The sequence below is a fragment of the Parasteatoda tepidariorum genome, chromosome 12 (genome assembly GCF_982258835.1).
Source record: "Parasteatoda tepidariorum strain Cologne lab strain chromosome 12, Ptep-v5.0, whole genome shotgun sequence".
Lineage (NCBI taxonomy): Eukaryota > Metazoa > Arthropoda > Arachnida > Araneae > Theridiidae > Parasteatoda > Parasteatoda tepidariorum.
The window spans coordinates 92,178-117,170 of record NC_141766.1 but is presented as its reverse complement, the minus strand read 5'-3'; the positions used below and the strand labels follow the sequence as shown (position 1 = coordinate 117,170).

General features: G+C 32.1%; 2 protein-coding genes across 5 annotated transcripts in view; one reads left to right on the top strand and one right to left on the bottom strand.

Moving 5' to 3' along the window:
• LOC107439058 (regulator of G protein signaling loco) overlaps window positions 1-22,892 on the bottom strand; it is an 83,945-nt gene extending 61,053 nt beyond the window's left edge. The window contains exons 1-4 of one of the 4 annotated variants that reach the window (XM_016051524.4): window positions 22,758-22,892; window positions 12,436-12,529; window positions 8,228-9,686; window positions 5,262-6,001 (exon numbers count right to left, since the gene is read on the bottom strand). In XM_016051524.4, coding sequence (XP_015907010.1) covers window positions 5,262-6,001; window positions 8,228-9,653 — 2,166 coding nt within the window. In that variant the 5' untranslated portion in view covers window positions 9,654-9,686; window positions 12,436-12,529; window positions 22,758-22,892. Of the gene's footprint in view, window positions 1-5,261; window positions 6,002-8,227; window positions 9,687-12,317; window positions 12,530-22,572 lie in introns of those variants that run through there. The other 3 variants (XM_016051523.4, XM_087155876.1, XM_043054149.3) reach the window with 3 other exon arrangements.
• Window positions 14,239-19,425, top strand: LOC122271792 (uncharacterized). The gene is made up of 2 exons (XM_087156037.1): window positions 14,239-17,945; window positions 18,012-19,425. The coding sequence occupies exons 1-2, from the start codon at window positions 14,239-14,241 to the stop codon at window positions 19,423-19,425; spliced, it is 5,121 nt and encodes a 1,706-aa protein (XP_087012163.1).
• Window positions 22,893-24,993: the final 2,101 nt, after the last annotated feature.

Here is a 24,993-nt window from a genome sequence, read left to right as displayed (position 1 = left end):
TCACTTTTCTAACTAAAAGAGCAATAAAAACGTCTTTCCTTTAATGAAAATATCCCCATTTTCGTAGCTACCACCCACAGAGTTGTCAAATAGCCTTCTCACCTTACACTGTGAGAAAATGTTTTTATCTTCTGTATATTGCCTCGGGGCTCTTTTTTCCTAACTTCAAAAATATCAGATATCCACAGAAACACCCTTTTGTCTGATTTCTGCTCATAAATTTCTAGGAAGAAAAATTTCTTGGGTTGTAAATGGGGGGAGAGTCTTCTTAGAATTCCTTGGGGTCACTCTGTCTTGAGATTTCCATAGTGCCTTTAAATTGGACCTCGTTCAATTCTAAATTTTCTTTCATAGAAAATTTAGATATTTTTTCTAATTTATTATAAAAGATTTTTTTCTTTTAATGATCTTAAATATTTCAACTAGCCTAATAGTTTTATTTACTTAATTTTTGAAGTTGATTTTATTTTGTTATTTTTCAAATTAATCGTAAGAGAATCCGTGAATTGGAATTTCTACCTCAAATTTTCGTTGAATATTAAGAAGACATAAATCTTTCACGTTGGAGGTAAGCAAATGTTTTTATTATATCAATTTTGGTTGTGGTTAGGGAAAACGTGAAAGGTTTGCGCAGTTTTTTATATATACATTGTGAATTTTTTTGTTTATTTATTTAAATTTCGGGCCACTATTCAATTCCTTCTTTGACTGGCCTATCTGCCAAAATTCTTGATTTAGTCTGTTCTGGATGAAATTGAGATAACAAATGTAATTTTATTTTAATTTCCTTACTGATAATAGACAGAAACAACATAGGATTTTGTTTAATGGAGCATTGAAATCAAATGATCATCAGCTAAACAAATGTTTAAACACGAGAAAAAAACTTTTTAAAACTCCTGTATGACCAAATTTTCCATGTTTCCCCTAAATATGAAATATGTTTAATTTGTAATATTATATTTCATACGCAAAATTAATTTATTTAGTTAGCTTATGATTTTATTGTTTATTGATCATATTCGTTTCTATTTTTAACTCCTTGATTTTTGTTGTTATTATGTGTCTAAAGTTGATAAGGCTTCGCAATTTTTTAATTAATAAGGCTTTTAAATTTCCAAATCAAAGTCGAAACAATTTCTTAAAATTGTAAATCGAAACTATATATGAAATTTTGTTTTTATTTTAAACGTGTGCATTTAATTTAATAAAATAAAAATAAATGAAAAAAATATAAATAAATGCCTGAATAAAATAAAAAACTTCGTTATCATATCATCTTTTCAACAATTTGAGTATTAATAAATTATTTAAAAATTTATGCTCGCAAAAATGTGTTAAGCAAATTTTTAGTTTAAAAGGTAAAAAAAAATTTGATTTGTTTAAAAGGTAATTATGCTCCATTATTCGATGATGAGACTATTTAATATCAGTTCCTAAGGATCAGAATTCTCTTTTATTTTACTTTATTGTGTGATATATTTAATACTTTCATGTGATATGCTGCAGTTTTAAATGCCTAAAAGATGACTGAAATTGTCAATTCAAAAAAACAATTAATACTTTTGAGCATGAATTTAAATAACTCCATACGTTTTGTTTGGTTATCTCATTTTACATTATCGCAGCATTTAGAGCAGACAGTTGCTTGTCGGTGTGGATGATACAAGTAAAAGAAGAATACAAATAATAATAATAATAATATTTCAGTTAATGTCCTCAATATTATATTTGTAAGTTTCTCGCAAAAATGTGTTTAAAACATAATTGTCACAAACAAATTAATATTAAGTAAGAACGAAACAAAAATGATATCAAAATGTGCTGAATCACTAGTGAGACAGGTGGGATGAGAGACATCGAAACCAATTTGATTGAATAGTAAAACTAGAAGGTGTTTTTAAAATCCGGAAATCAATCAGGTTTCAATATTTTTAGTCACAAAATTTATCAGGGGCTATTCGTTAGATTTCAATATGGGTTATGATTTTTCTTTGATTAAATATTAAACATTAACAAATATTTGTCTTTTAAAACCTTTCATTCTATCATAAAAATAATTATTCTATAGTTGTAATTCTGAAACTAATTGCTAACTGATATAAAGCTTTAGTGTGTTTCATTGATATATTAAATGTCTTCTATCGGCGAAACCCCGACATTACGATTAAAGTTTATTAAGGTAATTACGAACATTATAACCTAAAAGCAGACTATTTTTAAAGTATTTAATTAGAGGAATGTAGATTTTTCATCTTTTTATCATTATCAATCTTAAATAAGGTTTTATATCCGACAGTTAAATTTGCAGTCCTTGTGTTATATACAGTCTAGTTTTTAATTTATTTTTGGTGCATATACATAAGCTGAAAATAAATAAGATAAGCCGAATTATGGTTTACTTCTAAATGAACTGAAGATACTTGTTACAAATGTTAAAATTTGTAATTTGGAAAGAATTTTTTCAGAATGTCAAGTATCCAAATGACTTAATTTATTAAATTTTAAAAAAAAATATTAAAAAAATATCCGCAAGGCAGGTATATATATTTGGGGCTGATGATTATGAAATCTAACACAAAACTGTGAGATCGTGGGTTCTTTTCCATCTGATGACAGTCTTTAATTACTTTTTATTAATACTGAAAAATGTTTTTCTTATTTTTTTTTAAATTATGCATGTTAAAAACTAATAATTTAACAATTATTTAAAAAACTGGACGGCTCCGCTCCCTGTTCCTTATCGCTCATTAACCCTCGTTGTTGCTTCTGCATTTATTGCAGAATAAGAGGAAAAACAGTTTATTTCCATTTTTTTTCTACAAAAATTACGATTGAATTACCATCTACATTTTGAAGATGACTAAATTTCGGCAAATCAATGAAATTGGAACCAATTAATAAAATTAGAAAATTGGCACCTGCCGCAGAGTTATTACTCAATGAAGATGGACTCAAGGAATAGAGCATTCTCCTTGAATGAGGTGCACCGAGTTCGAATCCCAGTGATGGTTGGTCGATATGAATTTCACACCCAACTTTTACCGACCGCAGTGCTGACGTGAAATATCCTCTGTGGTAGGCGGATCATGGGTTAGAGTCCCTTTAACGTCAGGCAAACCGTGGAAGGCACTTGTGTTCTTCCTCTCTATGTACCGTAAATGCGGGTGAGTTCCATCAAAACGTCCTCCATGAAGGCAAAAATTTCTTCCAATCCTGGATTCTCTAGTATGATGGATTGGGTTCAAAATTACAAGGCTACGGAGCTGAACATTAGTAGTCGTAAACTCGAAATTGGGTGGGCTGTTCAATGACTGTAATAAAATAAACTAATAACTTGGCCACGATAGCTTGGTTGGTAGGGCTATGGACTCCTGCTCGTGAGAATGGAAGTTCGAATTCAGCCGGCCGAATAATACCCATGAGTAAAATGGTGACTGGTGCATATTAAATCTGTCGGGGTCATAAACTCCTCCAAGTTCTTATGACAATTCAATACCTCTGGGAACTGATCCAGGAATTTCCTTGTCTTCTGGATTGGTTTTAAAATGTCAAGGCTACGTAGCTAAACATAGTCTCAAAATTGAGTCAGTTTTTCAACGATTATAAAAAAAAACTAATAATCAAACTGTATTTTCTAGTATTTTTTCTAACTCCTAGCATATTTTCTACACACCTTCATAATTTGATGTTTCTAAGTCTTACGGATTTTAAGCTGGAAAGCAAACTGTATGTCTTACAGGAAATTGATTGTCTCCTTGATGAAAAAAAAACAGCAGATAATATTAAGTTAAAAAAATTAATTAAACAAAATAAAAGTAAACAGAATATTTACATTTGGCAAAATTTCAGCTGGAAGTACTAGCTAATTTAAATTATGGTGGAATAAAACTGTGTGCACCTTGTAAGAGAAGATTTAAAATGATTATATATCAGAGAAAGTCTCTTAACAAAATCACCAGAAAAAAAAAGAAAATTTCAACAAGAGTCTCCCTCTACCTAAATCCCTAAAAGTTTAATAGATCTGTTTTCCTAGAAATTCAACATAACTGCCTGTTTGGGGCAATTTATGAATAGATAGCCAACAAAGAGATAGTTCTGTCGATATCCCACATTTTTAAAACATGGCAAAGGAGTCCAGAGCCATAAATAAGATAAAGATAATTTCAAAATGCAAAAGACATTGTCCCATAGCGTAAACTGAGGCAGCTATTTTTGAGGTATCAAATGACTTTTCGTTGGTGGCTAATTCAATGGAGAAAAAGAATGGGTGCAAAGAGCGTTTTATTGCTTATTGAAGGAAAGGGTAACAATGACAATTCTTGTTGTTGTAGCCAATTCCCATCTAGTCTGACTGAGTCAGATCAGATCAATAAATCCGTTGACAATTAGGAAGTCTGAAACTAAAAGGGGAGAGGAATGAATGTCGTTCCAGTCCAGCCCTGAACAGTTCAAGATGTGCTCAGGTGATGCCTGGTTTTGTTTGCATTTAGGGCAAAGAGGAAAGATCTTTTGATTAGCAGAAAAAGTGAGATTTTTCAGGTGTCTACTGGCCAGTCAGGATAAGCAAGTGTTGGTCTGCCTGTCACCAGGAAGAGATAGAGTCCAGGTCTTTTTGCTTTATACCAGTAGTGAGTAGGTGGAGGCAGCCACTTTTGTTTGTTCTGAGCCTTTTGCCTTGCGAAAAGTTCAAGGTATGTAAGCTCTGAGGTGGAGGGGACTGGATGGTCTAGTCCCTTCTTTGCAAGAGTGTCAGTCAACTCGTTTCCGTGGATATCGACGTGGGACGGGATCCATTGAAAGTGGACCTCATGCTGCTGGGTAATGAGCTTTACTTTTTGTAAGATCGAAAAACTGGTTTTATCTCCAATGAGGGCCCAATTTTTGAGGTGTTGAATTGAACTACGGCTGTCAGATAGTATCCAAGTATTTCCAAGGTATCCTTCACTCAAGATTTTCTCTAGTCCCCTGTCGATTGCAATTCTTGTAGATTCTCTAAGCACTTGTTTTATTTTTTATGTAGTGCAATTTTTGTGTACTTTATTTTTAAATAATTTTCTCTTAATAATAGAATATAATAAGTTGCACTACGTAAAAAAGGGAGTAAAACACATAGAAACAAAACAGAAATATTTGCTCAAAATAATGGACCCTGCCTTCCCAATTATTGGGGGGGTCCGGACCCCCCTGGTTACGACACCAGTGTCTGAAACATTGTTCAGGTTAAGAATTTATGTGAGTTAAATCATAGCTATACATACCGCAAGAATTTCTGATTCAGAATCTTCTTCTTGAGTAGGAGGATGAACATCTTGACTACCATCTTCTTCTTGCTCTGTGGTATCTTGAGCTTCATGAAACATTAAATGCCTGGATTGAACTTGCAATTCTTCAGTGCTACAAGAAGTACATTCCCAGCCTACAGAATCTGCAGATGTATTGCAAAACCCCATCTCATCACCAGATTTCAAAGAATAATTGAACCCATAAACTTTAGGACTCAATTTATTTGGACTAGATTCAATCAATACTGAATTTTTTGTAGAATCATATAAATCTTTATTTAAACTATCAATATTACAAAATCTGATTCTAGCAGCATTTTTGTTACTTTTAGAACAGATAGCAGAATCTTGATTATACTGCATCAGGTTTTGTAAACTATTTTGTGTCATTGACAACTTATTTTGTTCTAAATTATCGGTACTAAAACTATTGCAATTGCGCTCAAACCCCACAGGATCTGGCATAGCTCTAACTGTAAGACGATCAAATTGGCAACTAGGTGATTTATTATTATTCACTCTCATTTCATGAGCTTGTGAAGGATTCATTGACTTTTGAGATAATAAAGGACCATCTTGAGACAATGAAAAAGACCTTAATGGTGACTCAAGCAAGCCAAATCCAGGTATTGAAAAAGCCTGTCGATCAAGACTATTTGTACTGTATTGGTGATAATTGTCTACATCTACAACACAGACACGATCACTTGCATTTCCTGGAATAAAATAAAATCTTAAATACTTCAATCATGTTATTAAATATCATAACTTGATACGCTTTGATGTAAGACATAACACAGTAATGTGCTGTTAAGGCTTCATTTAAGATGTATCACATTTAATATATGCAGGGTATCTGCTACATTTTAGATTTTCAAATTCATGACTTTTCATGATTTTCCATGACTAATTCCAAGAATTTTTCATGACTTAACGAAGTTACTATTTCCTCTGACAAAAACACAAGAGTAAATTTAAAAAAGCATCATAATAACATTAATTGAAATTATAGTGTAACCAAAACTGTTATACTCTGCATCTTCATATTTATAGATTTTTAATTTAAAAAACAGAGAAAATAAAGATTTGAATCAATAAAATAGCTCAAAAGTGATTTTTTTTCTTTTTTCTGCGGAGTTATATTCTAAAGATACTTTTCTTGTTCAAGGGAAAGGAAAGAAATACTTCTGATTTTTCTGTTCTCATTTTGGAATAAAAATAATTCGCCAATCACTGGCTTGCTTCAGCTAGAATTTTAAATTTATAAAATTAAAAAATAAATAATAAAAATTCTGAAATCACAGAAATTTAAAAGATAATTTGCTCTAGAAATGACATTTTTTTTTCTTCATTCATTTTTTAAAAGAACGCAATTTTTAAAGAACATAAAAACATTTTATATTTTGATAAAATATGACTGTGAGTGGGGAGTTTGTTACAAATTCAGATATTCGGAACGCCAAGTAATTGGGGGGAGGGTAAATTACAGTTTAATAATTAGATTTTTTGGCTACCTAAATTCATGACTTTTTTTTAAAAAAATAGTTAAAATCATGACATTTCATGACTTTCCAGGTTTGCGGATACCCTGTATATGGGTAGCTTTGATGGTCTTGCTTATTTCTAACATTAAAAACAACACTTAATACATGACATTCATTAGATAACGTGGATACATTTATTAGTATTTTCACACAGTAAATTGTTTACCTAAATTTTTTAAATTGCAACTGTTACTGTCTTTAATGTGAATAAAAAACACTGTATAAAAAATGTTTATCATTTGGCGGCTGACAAAACTGCAAGCAAGCAAAAGCTTAAAAATAAATGTCTCCATTTATGGCTTAGTTACAAAATAAAAGAGATATGTTTAAATTTGTCACTTTCTGGTCATGTGATAAAAAGGCTTTGCATCAGGCAATCTATAGTTATTTCTATATGGGTGGGGAAAGAAAATTTTCTGCATAAATTTTATTCCCTCAAACAGAGAAAAATGTTTTTTTCCCTCAAATTAAGCTTATTCCTTATATCAATCCAAAAATTCTTTCAAAAAATTTATATTTTTACCTATCAAATTTCTTTTCTGTCACTTAAAAATAGAGTTATAAAAAGATGTACAATTTAATTTATTTGTGGTATTTTTAGACAAACTGTCACAATCTTGATATCAATAAAAAATTAAACAACTGGATTCTTTTTTAACTTATGCAATAAAAATAACATTTAAAAAAACTGAAAACTTCAAAAAACTGTAAGGAACTTTTTTTTTTTTAAATTTAATTATTTAATTGAAGAATCAAGCCAACCAGGTGGCCGAGTGGTTAGCGTGTCTGACTGCGGAGTCATTGGTCACGGGTTCAAATCCTGCTCAGGGCATGGATGTTTCTTTCTCTCTCTGTGTTCTATGTCCTTTCCTCTTTGTGTGTCAATGTGACCCGCCCTATAAACAGGTTTGTGGTTGCGTGTCGTGGACGACGCTGCTCCACCGCCGTGGCTTCGCCACAGGTGCCCACTGGGTAACGAAAAGAGAGTAGCAGTTCTTGCATTTCTGTGGCCAATGGGACAAACCCCAAGTGCCCGCCATTAAAAAAAATAAAAAATAATTGAAGAATCTTTCTTTTGACAAACATGGAAAAGGATTTAAAAACTGGGCTTAAAAAATTTATAAAAGAAAATTCCTAACAATAAGATGAAATCATTGTCAATTCTCTTTTATTTTTAAAGCATTACACTCAACCTATTTCATAAAAATTATAACTGAAACAATCAAATTCATTATTTTTAAATAACTATACTAATAGCTTTATATGCTAGCTCTAACACAATAGTCACAGCTAGTTTTTACTTAAAAAATACAGTCCCAGTAAAAACATATATTTAAAATTCGAAATATTTTTGACTTAGAAAAATAATTCTGATTAGAGAAAAAAAAAATTACTTACCTTCATCTCGGAAACCAATTCCACTGTCACTATTACTGCTATTGCTACTAGTGTTGCTTGGCTGGGGAGACATATTTACATGAAACTCTAACCCATGTAGAATATCATTATTAATATCTAATTTATTTCTATACAATCCAACTACAGCTTGAAGTATACTATCAGCAGATTCAGGAAATTCTTTACATTTATTAGTTATGGGATCTGAAGTGCATGTAATATGAAAAGCTTTGGCTCGTTTTATGTGTTGATGATGAGGAGTTAATTTTGGATCTACCATAAATACATGACAGGAACTACTTAATGTATTTAGTTCATCTTGAAAGTCCTCATTATTAACACCATGGCTTGTAACAAGACCAAAGAATTTTTTATCATCACTATATACACCACTGAAAGTTATTTTATCAGCAGAAAACTCTGCTAAAGTAATACCTTGAGGATTTATTAGAATAATACAATCGGCGAAAACTGACATCAGGACCAACGTATGGACTTTTTTTTCGATTCGAAGTCTTCTTATACAATTGCGTATAGTTTGTAGTCTAGAATTAGGGAACTGAGGTTCTTTTGGCATTTCAATTGTACCTAAATAACCAACAACAGCATTTAAAATAGCTTGATCTTGTGTATCTTTCTGTTCATTTTGGGATGCATAGATTGCTGGATAAAGAATATTATTTAAATCTTGTTCAGTAAAAATAGAATGAAATACTTCACTTGTAGAACTTGATGAAGTGTTTAAATGCTCAGGATCACTACGAGACTTTAATACTTTACTTTCTTTCTTTTTTAAACATTTTTGTTTCGATTTTTCAGATGCTGATGCAACATTTAAAGGTTTAGAAACGAAGCTTTGAGGAGAGTGTCTATTAGCTTCCTGAAGCCTTTGTTGTAAGATCAAATCTAATAATACTTTATTTGATTTACTAGGTCCAGAGTGATTTGTAGTTTGGGATTTAGGCTTAGGAACAACGTTTACATTTCCTTGAATATGATCTACAAATAGAGCTCCAGTTTGCAAATCTTGAACAACTTTTTCAGCTCGTGAAACACTATTATTCTGCCTATTACGAATTTTATTTGGATATTTTGGTCTTGGCTTAACAATTGATACAAATTCTTCTTCGGATGAATCTGAATAATAATTTTCAGCAATCTGCAGCTTTAGTATATCACTAGAACTTCCAATCAATCTCACTACATCATCGTGTGGAGCTTTAGATACATTTTGACCATTAACAGCTATTAAAAAATCACCAGGTCTTAAACCTGCTTTTTCAGCAGGACTTCCAGTAATAATACAGCTAAGTATACAAGGAGCTTGCCCTGATATAGTGAAACCAAATCCATTTTTCCCCCTAGATATTTCTACAGTTCTCACACCATAACTAGGCCTTTTTTTTCGACGTCTGTGTTGATGCATAGCTAGCTATTGCAGCATTACAGATGTGAAATACTGAAAGAAACATTAAAATTTATCAACTATCTAGATCATATTAGCATAATATTAATATAACAAGGAAACATAGGTTTACAATAAAATGTTAAAAAGTAACTTTGCAAAGTCAGTAAAGAATAATGAAGCAAGATACAGCTATTAATTTCTCGGACTAATATAATATCTCTTGAAAATATTCAGTAAATTACATACCCAATATTTCAAAGAAACCTCTAACTAATATAATAAACTTCAGTGCTCAGCTGTAAACACTTCAGAAACAGCTTTTAAAGACAACTTTGAGAATAATAAATATGCTGTTCATTTCTGACATTCTTAAAGTCATTAACATAATAATAAATATGCTGTTCACTTTTGACATTCTTAGTCATTAACATATTTTCAATTTTTTTCAATTTCAGAAATAAATTTGCTGCAAAAGATTCATCTTAAAAATAAGGCATATGGTTCATCTCTAAAACCAAAACATTTACTGAAGTAACAAGGTTTAAGGTTGTTGAAATGATTAAGAAAACCACGACATCACAATTAAAGAGCATTCCAAAGAACTTTAAAAATTGTTTCTAAAACTTTTGCAACTAAGCAGAGTTTTCCAAGACACATCCAGACCCATATTTCAGACATGTGATTTGCTAAAAAATATTACTGGTAGTAAAAATACTCATAAATGTTATGTTAAAAGTTAGTTTCATTTGCATGCTGCATTTTGTTTTTCCTAAGCATGATGATGATATTCTTTAGTGAATCTAGAGACAGCGCTGTAACACCTCTATCATGTATCCTGAATTCAGGTGCTTCTGACAGATTTTGCAATTGAAAATAAAATCCAAAAAATTAGCTTTGCTTAACCTTTCATTTCAAGCAGTGGCAAAATTGCAGCACAGATTTCAATACAACTGCATTTGACTATAAATGGAATAAGCATCTCATTCAAGATGTTGCATGTTTGAAACAAGCCTGTCTGTTTTTAAAATATTGAGCAAGTGTCCAACAAATGAAGTTAATAGTCTCATTGTGAAACAGGACGTCTCTAGACAAAGGAGCAAAATGATCAACTGTAAAAGCTACATATTTCAAATGTGATAAATGCAGGTTGCACCTTCACCTCATGAAGGATAAGAAGTTTCCAAATTTTTCATGCATGAATTCAATTCAATACGTTTAGCATATTCATAATGTAAATGTGCAACATACTATATATTTGATATATACAGCAACAAAGAGTTTTTGCAAAGACCTAACTTCTTATTTTAAAGCCTTTATTCAAAATTTCAAGTAAAAAAAAAAATCTCATGATAAAATTATAAATTCTGGAAATGAAGGGTTAAGGGTGAGCATTTGGGTCACCTTTTCAATTTATCTGGTGGGGGAAAAAAAATGAAGAAAAAAATTTTTCATCAATGAAGATATCAATTGTGACATGAATTTCAAACATGCTGTAAAATTGAAGAAAGAAATGTATAATTACATCAAAAAATTAATAAAAAGTAACTATTCCACATATTCCTTAAAAATTAATTTTTTTTAATAACTTCAGTATAATTATTTGTAAATAGTGTAGAAAGATTGCCATACAATAAAAATATTTAAATTTTCACCTATTTGTATTTAAAATATATCAGCTATAATATACTCTGTTTAAAAAAAAAAAAAAAATTGTGGTGACTTATAAACGTAATCTGTTTAGGAATCAACTAATCAATCTATTACTCTTAATTATTATTAATTACTCTGAAATTCTTTTGGATCTTGGAAATTTTTTTTGGGTCACTACATCAAGTATGGAAATCTAGGCGTACATAGATAAGAGTCCTAGAGGATTCATTTCCTTTTGAAACTATAGTAAGAGTTGAATAGTGCACCTACAGCCAAACTGGGAGGTAGTGATTATTTAAAGCTCTCGAATCCAAAACCTACCAGTCTCTTCTACTTCTATGTCAGGTGTATGTGTCCTTTCTGTGGTGTTAGTTAATTAGATACTAATTGACTGACCACTGTCACAAGAAAAAAGGATTGCCTCCCACATGTGTAGACTTGCTACTAAAGGATATCTGAAGAATCTCAGTTTTACAGCTCATGTTTTCTCTCATTCACAGAAAAACTCCAAAACCGCTTAATTAATTTTTAAAAAATTTTTAGCATGTACTTATTATTTTAAAAAAATAAATTTGAAGTAATAATAAAAGTATGTAAATTTATAAAATTTGACTATGCAATCCGAAAGATTAAGGAATCGGGACTGAAAACATCAAATCCAGTTTGATTGTCTGAGGTAACACAGGAGTATAACTGTAATTATTATAATTTGTTTTTATTTTTTAACTTGATGAGATTTGGAGGATTTTATTATAATATCAGAGTTTATATTCTTTCTGTTTCTTCTGGAGATCAAACTGGTTTTGATATTTTCAGTCCTGCCTTCCATAAACTTGTACAATGATTACTGATGGGAGTCAATATGAATTGTCATTAGATTTTAATTGAACTAAACCAATTTTATTAGGCTTATAAGTAATGTGAATTTCATTCTTAAAATGAAAAAGATTACAGAGGGTCTATTTTAAAAGTATATATTTTGCTGGGGTCTATTTTTAAGGTAAAATAATTTGTGAAAAAAACCATTCTTACGCTAAAACTATTTGTGAAAGGACCCATTTTATGTTAAAATCATCATTAAATGTTTTGATTTTTGTGAAGAGTCTGTTAATGGATCTAAATTTCCTGAATGACACACAGAAAATCTCACCTTCTCAAAATGGCATTTGAAATCATTTCATTTTAAAGTTAGTACCAAGCCTGTAGCCAAGGTAGGGCCAGGTGGTGCTCTTCTTTGCCCCTCCCTAGAAGATTTATAAAAAAAAGTTTAATTTTATAAAAGTTAGAATACATATAAATATTAACTTTATCTAGTATAAATACCAGTTAAAATATAAGAAACAATATAATTAAATTTCATGGATTTTAAGAAGGCGTTTGACAGTTTACAGAGTAACATTCTGCATGCGGTTGAAATACTATGGATTTCCAGAATGTTTTCTAAACATTATCAGAAATAAAAATTATAATATACGAGTGAACCATGCCCGCAAACAATCAGAATCCCTTAAGGTTGATTCAGGTGTCAGACAGGGTTTTTATTTGCTGTTGATTGGATTATGAAGAGAGTTTTGAAGAATAAAAGGAGAGTAAGATGGAACCTTGTTGAATATCTTTCTAATCATGATTTATGTTTACTGACCAACACACTTTCCGAGATGCAGACAAACATTTTAAACATAGAGGGCAGGGCTTATTATCAACCAAAATAAAACTAAAATTTTGAAAATTAATCCTAAACATTTAAATGCCATACTCTTAAAAAATAGATGAAGATATACTTAGATTAAACAAAGCCTGACACAGTTATGCTATTTTCAATGAATTCTGGAAAAACAAAAACATAACAAATTCAACAAAATTTAAAATTTTCAATACTAATGTTAAATCTGTCCTACTATATCGATCTGAAACATGGCACTGCAATAAAAATAGCATGAAAAAACTTCAAATATTTATTTACAACTGTTTAAGAAGAATATTGCATATCAAGTGGTTCCATAAGATTTTTAATGCAGAATTCCTTAGAAAAGCAAAACAGAAACCCATTTATTTTGAAATTAAAAAATGGAAATGGAATAGGATTAGTTACATTGAAAATTTAAAGTAAAACAAGGTTTTGACTAGAACCCTCCAGGGAAATAGAAAAACCTGAAAATATTTGATGCAGAACGATTGTTAGCTAATTGAAAGCACTAGAAAAAACATGGAGAAAAGCAAAATATCTGACCACAAATAGAATGAGATGAAAAGCTTTGATAGAAGCCTTATGCTCCAATTCAGAATGAAGAGAAATATTATACAATTATATATGTAAATGTAATATGTAAATGGAATGCAAAATATTATACAATTATATAATATTATACAATAATATGTAAAATATTATATACAAGGAGACGGTCCTCCCTGCCTGTTTTGCTCATCAATCTCTTTCATTTACAGAATTTTTTCTTCTTATGATAAACAAATTATTTTATTTAAATTGAAAACAATCTGTTCGCGCATGTGCGACTGCCGCGCCACCCTTTTTGTGAAAGATTTATATATACCTTGAGAACTTCATAAATGGCGGACGTAGTCCGTGAGCTATTTAAAATAAAGAGATATACAGTCCATTGCAAACCAGTGTTCTTCTTATTTACGAAATAAACCTTGAGCTATCGATTAGAGTGACCACTAACATGTGGTCCAGTCACCCGGAAGTGAATTAGTGATTTATGGAAATCATTTAAAGTGCATACCGAAACGAACGAACTATGTGTACGATGCTCGTGTTATTTAACAATGGAATTTATATTATCTTTGAGTGAAATTTTTAGTGAGTGACAATAAAAAAGAAGCCGAAATTCTGAGGTAAGAGCAATTTCCCTTGTTTCATTCATTGTGCAAAATTTACTTTGAGTTATTCAGTTTGTCTATTTACATTGAGTTATTTTAGTGTGTTTAAAAAATGTCCCTTAATAAACTAAAAAAAGACGAATTAAAAGATAAGTTAAGTTTAAAAGTTGAAGAAGGGGCAAGAGTTATTGATATAAAGAAGCTAATTGAAAATAGTGAGATTTATAAAAACGATAGTGATTTCGTTCAGAGTTTGATTGATAATATTCTTGAGGAAAAGAAAAACAATTATGAGTTAGAAAAAGCTAAATTAGCTCAGTTAGAGAAAGATAACCAAGCAAAAATAGAGTTAGAAAAAATTAAACTCGCTCAGTTAGAGAAAGAAATTGAATTATCTAATGCGCGAAAAGAATCGCACAATTCTTCGAAATCGGAAACTATTAGCGAGCCAGAGCCGCCGCACCGTCTCGAAGATTTAATAAAAAGTATAAAAACCCTTACCATATCCGTTCCCTCTAAACCTGAAGCATTTAATTTGTTTTTCCAATCCCTCGAGAAAGCGTTTAAAACGAAAAATGTGCCCGAAGAATTAAAATCCGAAATACTGCTAAATTTGTTAGGTGAAAAAGCAAAAAATTTAATGATTTATATAAGTGAACAAGAATTAGCAGATTACGATAAACTTAAAGAAATCGTGTTGAAGGAATTTCAACCAACACCTCGAGAATGTATTAATAATTTTAACAAAATGCAAAAAATGCCTCATGAAAGTTATCTTCAGTTTGCTTCACGATTGAGTGCAGCATTCGAATACTATTGCCAATTACGCAAGGTTAGCGATTTTAAAACATTATGCGAGTTAATTATTTCGGATAAGATGTTTGGTCTACTTGACCGAGAATTAATGACTCATATTGCAGTAAGGCAGGGAGAATCATTTTTCAAACCACAAGAGCTAGGAAGAGAGTGCGATATTTATCTTTCTTCCAAGGTTAAATCAAAACAAGATACTATAAATTATCATTCCCAAAGGAATCGAGACTTCCGTTCTAATAAAAATATTTCTAATGTGTTTTTATCCGAAATAAATTATCCTAAATGTGTCATTTGTAAATCTAATGAGCATGCCTTGTATATGTGTTCGAAATTTAAAAATATGTCCATTAATGAAAGATTAGAAGTAGTCAAGAGTAACAAATTATGTTTTAAATGCTTATCCGCCAAATGTTCCGTTCAAACGTGCAAATTTAAGGATTGCTTTTGCGGTAAACCTCATAATAAAATGATCCACTTTCCAAGAGTAAACAGAAATAATAAATCACCCGCTATTGTTAACCAAGAATCACAGTTGAGTTTTGAATATTCCATCCCCCCTTCTACTTCCTCCCAAGACGGCGCAAATGGAAATATGTCTGTAGTCGCCACCAGTTATGAAAAAAATAAATTAAACACAAAAACTGTTCTTTTGAGTACGGCTAAGTGTTTTATTAAGGAAAAAAATTCCTTATGGCAGGAAGTTAGGTGCTTGCTAGATTCAGGCTCCCAATCATGTTTGATTAATCGCAATTGTTTACAAAATCTTAATTTGCCTTACGAAAAAATGAACACACAAATTTCTTGTTTGAATGATTCAACGATGAATATAAATAGGTGTGTTAGGACTTCGATTTCAAATAGAGATAGGAGTTTTGAAAAGGAATTAACCTTTTTAGTAGTTGAAAAAATAATTGATTTTACGCCGTCGAAATTCCTTAATGCAGCAGTTAAGGTTCCTGTTAATGTTAGATTAGCTGACGAAACATTTTTCATTCCTGATAAAATTGACGTATTGTTAGGCGCGGAGATATTCTATGAATTATTACGGTCGGGACAAATATATTTACACGAATCAGAATTAATTCTACAAAATACCGTTTTCGGATACGTAGCGAGTGGTAGTTTAATTGATTCGCTTACAACCAACGTGCATTGTGGATTAATTTTAGAGGATGATTTAAACGAAACATTAAAGAGTTTTTGGGAAGTTGAAAATTTAGACGTAGGGTTAAAGAAAAGTAAAGAAACGACCTTTTGCGAGGAACATTTTGAGCAAACACATTTCCGTAATAAAGAAGGTAGGTACGTAGTAACTATACCCCTTAAGGAAGAACCCTCGTGTTTAGGCGAGTCAAGGGATATTGCTCTTAAACGGCTGAATTCTCTGTGGCATCGGTTATCAAAGGACCAAGAACATTTGAGACTTTACAAAAACTTTCTTGATGAATACGAGAAGCTTGGTCACATGAGTGAAGTTAAAGATGAAGGAGAACCGGAAAGTTCCTATTATATGCCACACCATGGCGTGTATCGTCCTGAGAAGAGTACTACGAAGCTTCGCGTAGTATTCAACGCTTCTAGCTTGACGCATAATGCTACCTCATTTAACGCTATCCAATATAATGGTGGGGTGATACAGGAAGACTTATTTAGCATAATGATTAGCTTTCGAAGGCACACATACGCGTTTCAAGCGGATATAAAGATGATGTACAGAATGATTTTGGTGAACCCTAAGCAGCATTGTCTTCAAAGAATCCTTTGGAAGGATCATGCGAATGGCCCAACAAAAGCTTATGAATTGAGAACTATCACGTACGGCACCGTGAGTGCTAGTTTTTTAGCAACAAGGTGTTTGAATCAGCTATCTCTTGATGAGGGGATAAATTTTCCTTTGGCAGCTCCTCTTCTACGTGACAACTTCTATATGGATGATGTGTTGTATTCAGCACCCTCTCTGGATGAAGCGAAGGAAACACGGCGGCAACTGATTTCAATTCTCGATAAAGCCGGTATGAGTCTACATAAATGGTCTGCTAGCCATCCGGAACTTTCACCAAGTAAAAACGATTATGACTTTTCGAGCGCCAAAGAAACAAAAACTTTAGGAGTCATTTGGCGACCATCAGAGGACTGCTATACCTTCAAAATATCAGTGGATGAGAACAACACTTTTACCAAGCGGTCAGTTCTGTCCACCATTGCAAAACTTTTTGACCCCCTAGGGATAGCCGGCCCTGTCATAGCCAAGGCCAAAATATTTATGCAGAAATTGTGGAAATTGAACATTGACTGGGGTGATCCACTTCCTGCTGCGGAATCTCAGGAGTGGAGCGAATTTATTTCCACGTTGAAAGGTGTGAACAACATTAAAGTTGATAGGTGCATTACAATAGAACAGTCTAAAACAATCGAATTTCATGGATTTGCTGATGCATCGGAGAGTTGCTATGGAGCGGTCGTTTACTGCAAGTCTTTCAACTCTGCAGGTGACATAAATGTGAAATTAGTTGCTAGCAAATCTAGAGTTGCCCCACTTAAAGCCCTAAGTATCCCCAGACTGGAACTTTGTGCTGCAGTCTTGTTGTCCAAGTTAATGAAAAAGATACTTTCCGCATTAAAATTGCAAACAGACAAAGTTTACCTTTGGTCTGATTCCATGATTGTGCTAGCATGGATTCAAAAGGAGCCAACGAGTCTTAAGACATTCGTGAAAAATAGAATTGCACTCATACAAGAACTGACGCTAAAGTCCCAATGGAATCATGTGCCATCCGAGATGAATCCCGCGGACTTGATATCCCGAGGATCGGACCCTGTGAAACTTTTAGAGACAAATTTATGGTGGAAAGGCCCTAATTTCCTTTATGACAATGAGTATCCTAACCAAAACTTTCCTATGTCGCAAGAACCGAGTGTCTTCCAAAGTGAACTTAAAAAACTTTCAAGCTTAGACATTGAAGGTCCCTTAAAAGCCTTTACATTAACATCCAAAAATTTTGTGCATGAACTAATTGGCTTGAGTAATAATTATTTTACTATAGTGCGTGTATTAAGTTATATTTTTAGGTTTTCTAAGAATTGCAGAAATCCTACTGAAGGAACTTCAGGACCTCTGAGCAATGAGGAGATCAACGCCTCCGAGCAGTTCCTGTTGAGAGTAATACAGAACGAAGAATTTGGATCAGAAATTCGGAGTCTCAAACTGCACGGGAAGGTGTCTCCCACGAGTAAGATAAGAAATTTGAACCCTCTTTTAGATTCAAATGAAATTTTAAGGGTTGGAGGACGATTAGGTAACACTGAATTGAATTTTCTTAAAAAACATCCTGCAATACTCCCTAAAAATAGTCCTTTAACTTCTGTTATTATTTCGACATATCATCTTAAATATTTGCATATTGGTCCAAATGGTTTATTAAACTGTGTAAGAGAAAAATTTTGGCCCTTGTGTGGCCGTTCTCTATGTAGAAGAATTACTCATAATTGTGTTGTTTGTGTTAAAAATAAACCCATTGCTGCTACGCAAATAATGGGAAATCTACCTAGAGAAAGAGTTGTGCCAGATTTCGCATTCAATTGCTCTGGTGTTGACCTAACTGGTCCGTTTTTCATTAAATGTAAACATCAAAGAAAAGCAATTTCTCTAAAGGTGTATATTTGCTTATTCATATGTTTTGTATCTAAAGCAGTGCATATAGAGATAGTTTCTGATTTGACATCCGAGTCTCTAATTGCCACGTTGAAGAGATTCATCGCGCGTAGAGGCAAATGTGCCAAACTGTTTTCAGACAACGCGACGAATTTCGTTGGCGCTAACAAGGAGTTAAAAAAATGTTTAAATTTATTCAAAAATCCTGATGAAAAATTGGCTAACTATCTATCCGCTGAAGGCATAGAGTGGAATTTTATCCCGCCTAGAGCCCCCAACTTTGGTGGTCTCTGGGAGGCAGCAATTAAGTCGTTTAAATACCATTTTAAAAGAGCTGTAGGTAATGCCTCTTTAACTTACGAAGAATTGCATACTATAGCCACTCAAATTGAAAGCATTCTGAATAGTAGACCGATAACTCCACTATCCGCGGATGAAACCGACTTAGAAGTTTTAACTCCTGCGCATTTCCTGAGAGGGAGAACAATGAACGCCATAATTGAACCGGATTTGACAAATTTAAAGGAAAATAGGTTATCCAGGTGGCAAAGAATAACCAAATTAGTACAATTAATTTGGAGAAAGTGGCAACGAAGCTACTTAAGTGAACTGCAGCAACGTGGCAAATGGAGATTCGAAAAGGACAATGTCAAAATCGGTAGTCTAGTCTTAATTATTGAGGATAATTTACAAGCTAATAAATGGTTAATGGGAAGAATAATTAAAGTGTTTTACGGCACTGATAAGAAAATCAGAGTTGTAGAAGTGAAAACCCAGCACGGGACCCTTAGGAGGTCTATTTCTAAAATATGCTTGTTACCTGTATCATAAAAATATTTTTATGTTTAATTTCATTTTGAATTGATTATTTGTTGTATGAGAAGATCGGTTGCAGTGTAAAGTATCATTAATTTGTTTTTTCTTATTTGTATCAATGTTACTAATTATCATCTAAATGCTTTGTAAAGATTTTTTAAATAATGCAAATTGTGCTTTGTTAAATTACATATTAATTGAATGTTGAAACATTGCAATGCCGGGCGGCATGTTCGCGCATGTGCGACTGCCGCGCCACCCTTTTTGTGAAAGATTTATATATACCTTGAGAACTTCATAAATGGCGGACGTAGTCCGTGAGCTATTTAAAATAAAGAGATATACAGTCCATTGCATACCAGTGTTCTTCTTATTTACGAAATAAACCTTGAGCTATCGATTAGAGTGACCACTAACACAATCCAATTGAAAGATCCCAAATTGTTTTGCTCTATTAAAACAGATTTTGTTCCTTTGTCCATTAGCCTTATTTAAACATCATCCTTTTGCTTGGTAACCATAGTAAATTCATAAACGATTCTGTTTTAGAAATTCCTATTAAATTGTCAACTAATGAATCATAAAAATCACTAAAAATTTTTTTTCAATTCATTAAATCATCCACAAATCAAATGTGGTTCACCAGCAAATCTTCAAACTAAGTTACAGCTGAAAAATGACAACATAAGTAACACCAAAAGCAATACCAATTAAAGAAATGTCATAACATCTAGATGCAATATAAACATTTAAGTAATTTTTTGACATTAGCACACACTCTTTTACGTAAGTTCTGTTGAGTTGAAAAAACAAGTTATGCTGTTGTCTCTTAAGACAATTTTGTAATTTATTTTGGATTACAAAAAATAAGCCAATAATCTATATTGATGAAGAACTGACACAACAGTTCATTAGATGTAATTTCTACACATTTTATATTTATGCTAATAATCTTCTTGTAACTATGAACATTCTTCCCTTACTTATTAGGCAACTTATCATCGAAAAAAAATTAGAAAAATTGAGACTGTTCAGAAGTATTTGGATTAGTTTTAACCAGGGTTGGCAAGTTTTTGACACATGAAGGTTTTTACCGGTTTATACCATGGTTTTTACCGTCATGTCAAAAATCCCTCTGTCAAATACGTCAAAAACCCATAGTTTTGGTAAAACTGTACTTTTATTTGAGTTTAACTGCTTATAATTTAAAATTAATTTCTGGGCAATAAAATTAGAAAAAAAGTTGTTAAAAGATATTTAAGAACAGATTCTTGCATTTTCCCAACATGATTATATCAAAACATACTATTTGAAGTAAAATATTAGGATACCAAAGAAAATTTTCAACATTTCCAAGCATCATTTTGTTTGGCATATTACATTACTGAAAAATGTCAAGTCATTCTTGACTTAGAGTTTGTTAGCAGTTACAAGTTTAGAAAGTTTTGTTTAGCTTATTTCTAATATTTAAGAAAGGCCAAATTTTAAATTCTTTTTTTTAGTTCTTGAATTTATTAATAGTTCCAAGCTTTTTTGTTTGTTTGTTTATTTGTAACAAGTAAGAAGTGCAAAATTTTGAATCTTTTGCAAATCAAGCTATAATGATAAAAGTATCACTATTTTCAATAAGTATATAACAATATTTCCATATGAATGTATATCCTTCTATAAGAATACATGTATATAATTGCAAAATCAATAGCAATCATTTACAACATTCATTTATAAAAGCAATTATGTGAAAATAATATATTGTCAGCTATATGCCATAAATGAAAGAAAACAGTAGGTTTTTGACGGTTTTTACCGGTAAAAACACGGTTTTTACCACTATCATGTCAAAAACCAGTTTTTGACGGCAAAAACCCAACCCTGGTTTTAACCTCGTTTTACCACTTTCAATCAAATTTAAACAGTTAAAACAACTTCAATCTGAGGTTGCAGTCAAAATCAGTCTCGATTGGTTGAAATTAAGACTTTATTTTTAGCATTGAATAAATAAGAAATTTTTTTTATTTGAAATATTAAAACTTTCACCAAACTGAAGTCTGTGTTATCAAGAATTGATTATATTTAAAAAAAACTTTATAAGTTTAAATTATTTGTAGAAATGAATTATACGAATGAGGAGGTGTCAATTATCATTTAATTTAGCCATTATATATTTTTTAAACTTGAACTAATGATTTTTTTTTCTATTCTAGTAGGCAGCATCTTTAAAAAAAAATATACCACCTTTTATTCAAAAAAAAAATCTGTTTTCTCTCCTTGAAAATTATAATAAAATTTTACAATTATAGAGTTTTCATAATGATAATTTATAATTATGAATCCAGAAAAACATCTTCGTATTTGTGTGGTTTAAAATAAGTTATGTTTTCAAACATCCAAATGGGCAACTGTTATATTCAGCATAACTAAAGGCAAAAGGAACAGAAGCAGCATATTTTGCTTCTTATGAAAAACTACTGATTTGTTTTTAACTCATTATTAAAAAATCCAAAGAAGTAATAAGTTTTTGTGAGCAATTTCCAATCTCGTAATAATTTAAGACTTTTGATTACATATTTTTTAAAAATAATAAAATTATACTTAATTGAAGGAATTATTCTTCAGAAATGACATCGGGTAATGACAAATTTTAACATCAGAAAATAATTCACTTTTTTTCGTCTATTTTGACAGGCTGCAGTAACCAGATGATTATAATAGCTGTAATTTTACAACACATAAAATAATGTATCAGCTTGTTTATAACAGTTCGAGGGCAAACGTTAGCAGTTACAACAGTGAAATTTAATAGGATGGTAAAACTTAAGAATTGGTAACCACAACCACAAATTTTGCAATAAGAATCCATTAGCGATTTTCTCCCGTAGGTCATTAAAAAGCTTAAATATTATGAACGGGAAAATATCAGAAGCAAACTTTTGAAGCACGGCATAAAAGGTGCAAATATTTTTTAAATAATCCAACTTCAAGTGGTATGCAAAAAATGTAAACACGGTTGATCCCTCATTAAAAAGTAAACAAAGATTGCATATACAAGGAAAAATAATGGAGATTAAAAAACAATTCCGAAAATAAATAGTTAGAAACAAATCAAAAAACAAATAGCTTCCTAAAGGAATACAACAGCAAAAATAATAAATTCAAACTTACAGGACTAGTAACAAACGGATTCACATAATTTTAGTTTAAAAAATTTACACTGGAAACACAAAAAGATGAACATTTTTTGTGATAAACAAATTATCAGATGCAACAATAAAAAGAATCAAATCAATACTAAATTAAAATATGACAAAAAGTAAACAAAAGGTAAAAAAAATAAGTAAATAAATAACCTGTCATCGTTCATTTCCTTCCCAGGAATGCCAACAATTTGGAATTTTATGACACGCCTACTAGCGGACAAAATTTGTTAACCGTTTAAAATCACACTATTACAACTCAAATGGGAGAGAACAGTCTGACGTCACAAAAAGTAAAGTGGTAAAACGTGGCAAAACAAAGAGTTGCAGAGCTCTGCCCTGGATTTCCTTTCATTTGAAGAAGTTTTAAAATTAATAACTCTCTTAAAAATAGATCGAACACAGTCTTGGAATGAAATACTCTGCTCAAAACAATTAAAGGATATTGAGGTTGTGGGTTGATCTTGCACCTGGAGAATTGTTTGAATGATTGATACATTATCTACTGACGTAGTAGGCTATATGATATATATATAAAAGAAAAGAAAACATTTGTTTGGCAGAAAAAAAATTAATGCGTTTTATTGAGCATCTGGGTACAAAAGGAAAGAAAAAACACAATTTGGCCATATGAGAAAAACAAATAAAAAATGTGTCTCCTTAGAAGAAAATCGTTTTTAGTAACAGGCGGTTTCCCCTGACGCCCCGCAGCGTTAGACACCTTTGAGGCATCGAGACAATGAGCTTATTAGTGAGGGGCTGGAGTATTCTCTCTCATTCCACCAGACGAACTCTTTCCAGTTTTTGGAGAGTTTGTGGGGGTGGTAGGCGTCCAGTAATTCGTCTGCCTAGATTGTAAGAAACATGTTCGATTGGGTTCATGTCTGGAGAAAACTCTGGTCTGGAGAAACTTCTCATGGACCTGGTCTAGCACTGCTGGCCAATGGGGGCGTGCAACAACAACAGAAAACTCTGGCCAATCAATTTACATGATTCCTTCCTCCAAAAGGAAATCGACGACCAGTCAGGGCTCCATTTCGAATGATATGGAGATCGGTGCACAAATCAATGAAGATACCAGCATCGACCATCACTCCCTTACCACCAAATCTTACACTTTCGCGCACGAACACAGGATTGATTTTATTGCCACGAATCCTCCATCTGAAGATACGCCTATTATTGCGATGAACAGAAAAACGGGACTCATCAGAGAAATGAATATAGCACCATTCATTTCTCCTCCTGTTCACATTCTCTGTTATCCACTTCCTGTTAGCGCGACGGTGCCTTGCTGTTAACGTGACGCACACCATTAGTCGACAAGCATACAGACCTACAGCGTACAGGTGGTTTTGGACAGTTTGTGTTGAAACTGTAGTGCCAGTAGCCGAGGTGAAGGTGTTGTTGAAGAAGAGTGGCATTCATATTTTGGTATCTCTGAGGCGTTAGCATTAAATATCGGTCTTCATTGGACGTTGTTACACGTCTACGAACTTCCTTTACTGAAAAATCAAGGCATTTTTGAAATATAAATAAGGTATTTTTCAAAGGTATGAAAGAGGTTCTTATTTAAATACGTTGTTAGGTTGAAGAGGGTGCAAATGAATGCCACAAAATTAACCTCAAATATACCTTAAGTATAACTCCAGAGGTACATATGCATCAACCGGAGGTGTTACACATTTCTTAGCATATGTATCTGTTTTTCAAAATTTTGCCACCTATCCTTTGACTTGGTATTAGTATCAAAGTTCTCATTTGAACCAAATAATTATGAAAAATTATTGAAGTGTCAACCAAATGATCCCCTCAAAACACCAGCTATTAGTAATAATTAGAAAGCAATGGAGAGAAATTATTTCCTCTGGTGGGGTACACTTAGTGGTCCCCCCCCCAAGCTCTTGGGCACATTCATCCCCCCCTAAAAAATTTGCTAACTTCCCCCTTCCATGTTAGCTTGTTCGAAATAGTGCTACTTTGCTTGCATTCTACTCATAATATGACAAATGCAGACCTTGATCCTGATTGCGAATGCTGAAAATATGTTTAAAGCAAAAATAAATAAATTGAAAAAGACGGCACAAAAAATAATTGAAAATGGGCTGACTAAAACTATTACAATAAATGATAAGTTACTGATGGCACCTGCAGATTAATGAGCTCAGAAGTTTTAAACTAATAATTTAAAAAATAAGTTTATTGAAGTTACCAAACAATGCAGCAAATGGCAAGCAGCAATCATCACAAGAATTGGGAATTTCAGCACAATTAACCCTTTCAGTTAAATGTCCATTATAATGGACATGAATTCGAGATTTTTTTTAGCCCTGCCGATCACCGTTTTATAACAAAAAAATTATACAAATGGTTCTTTATACCGTTAAGA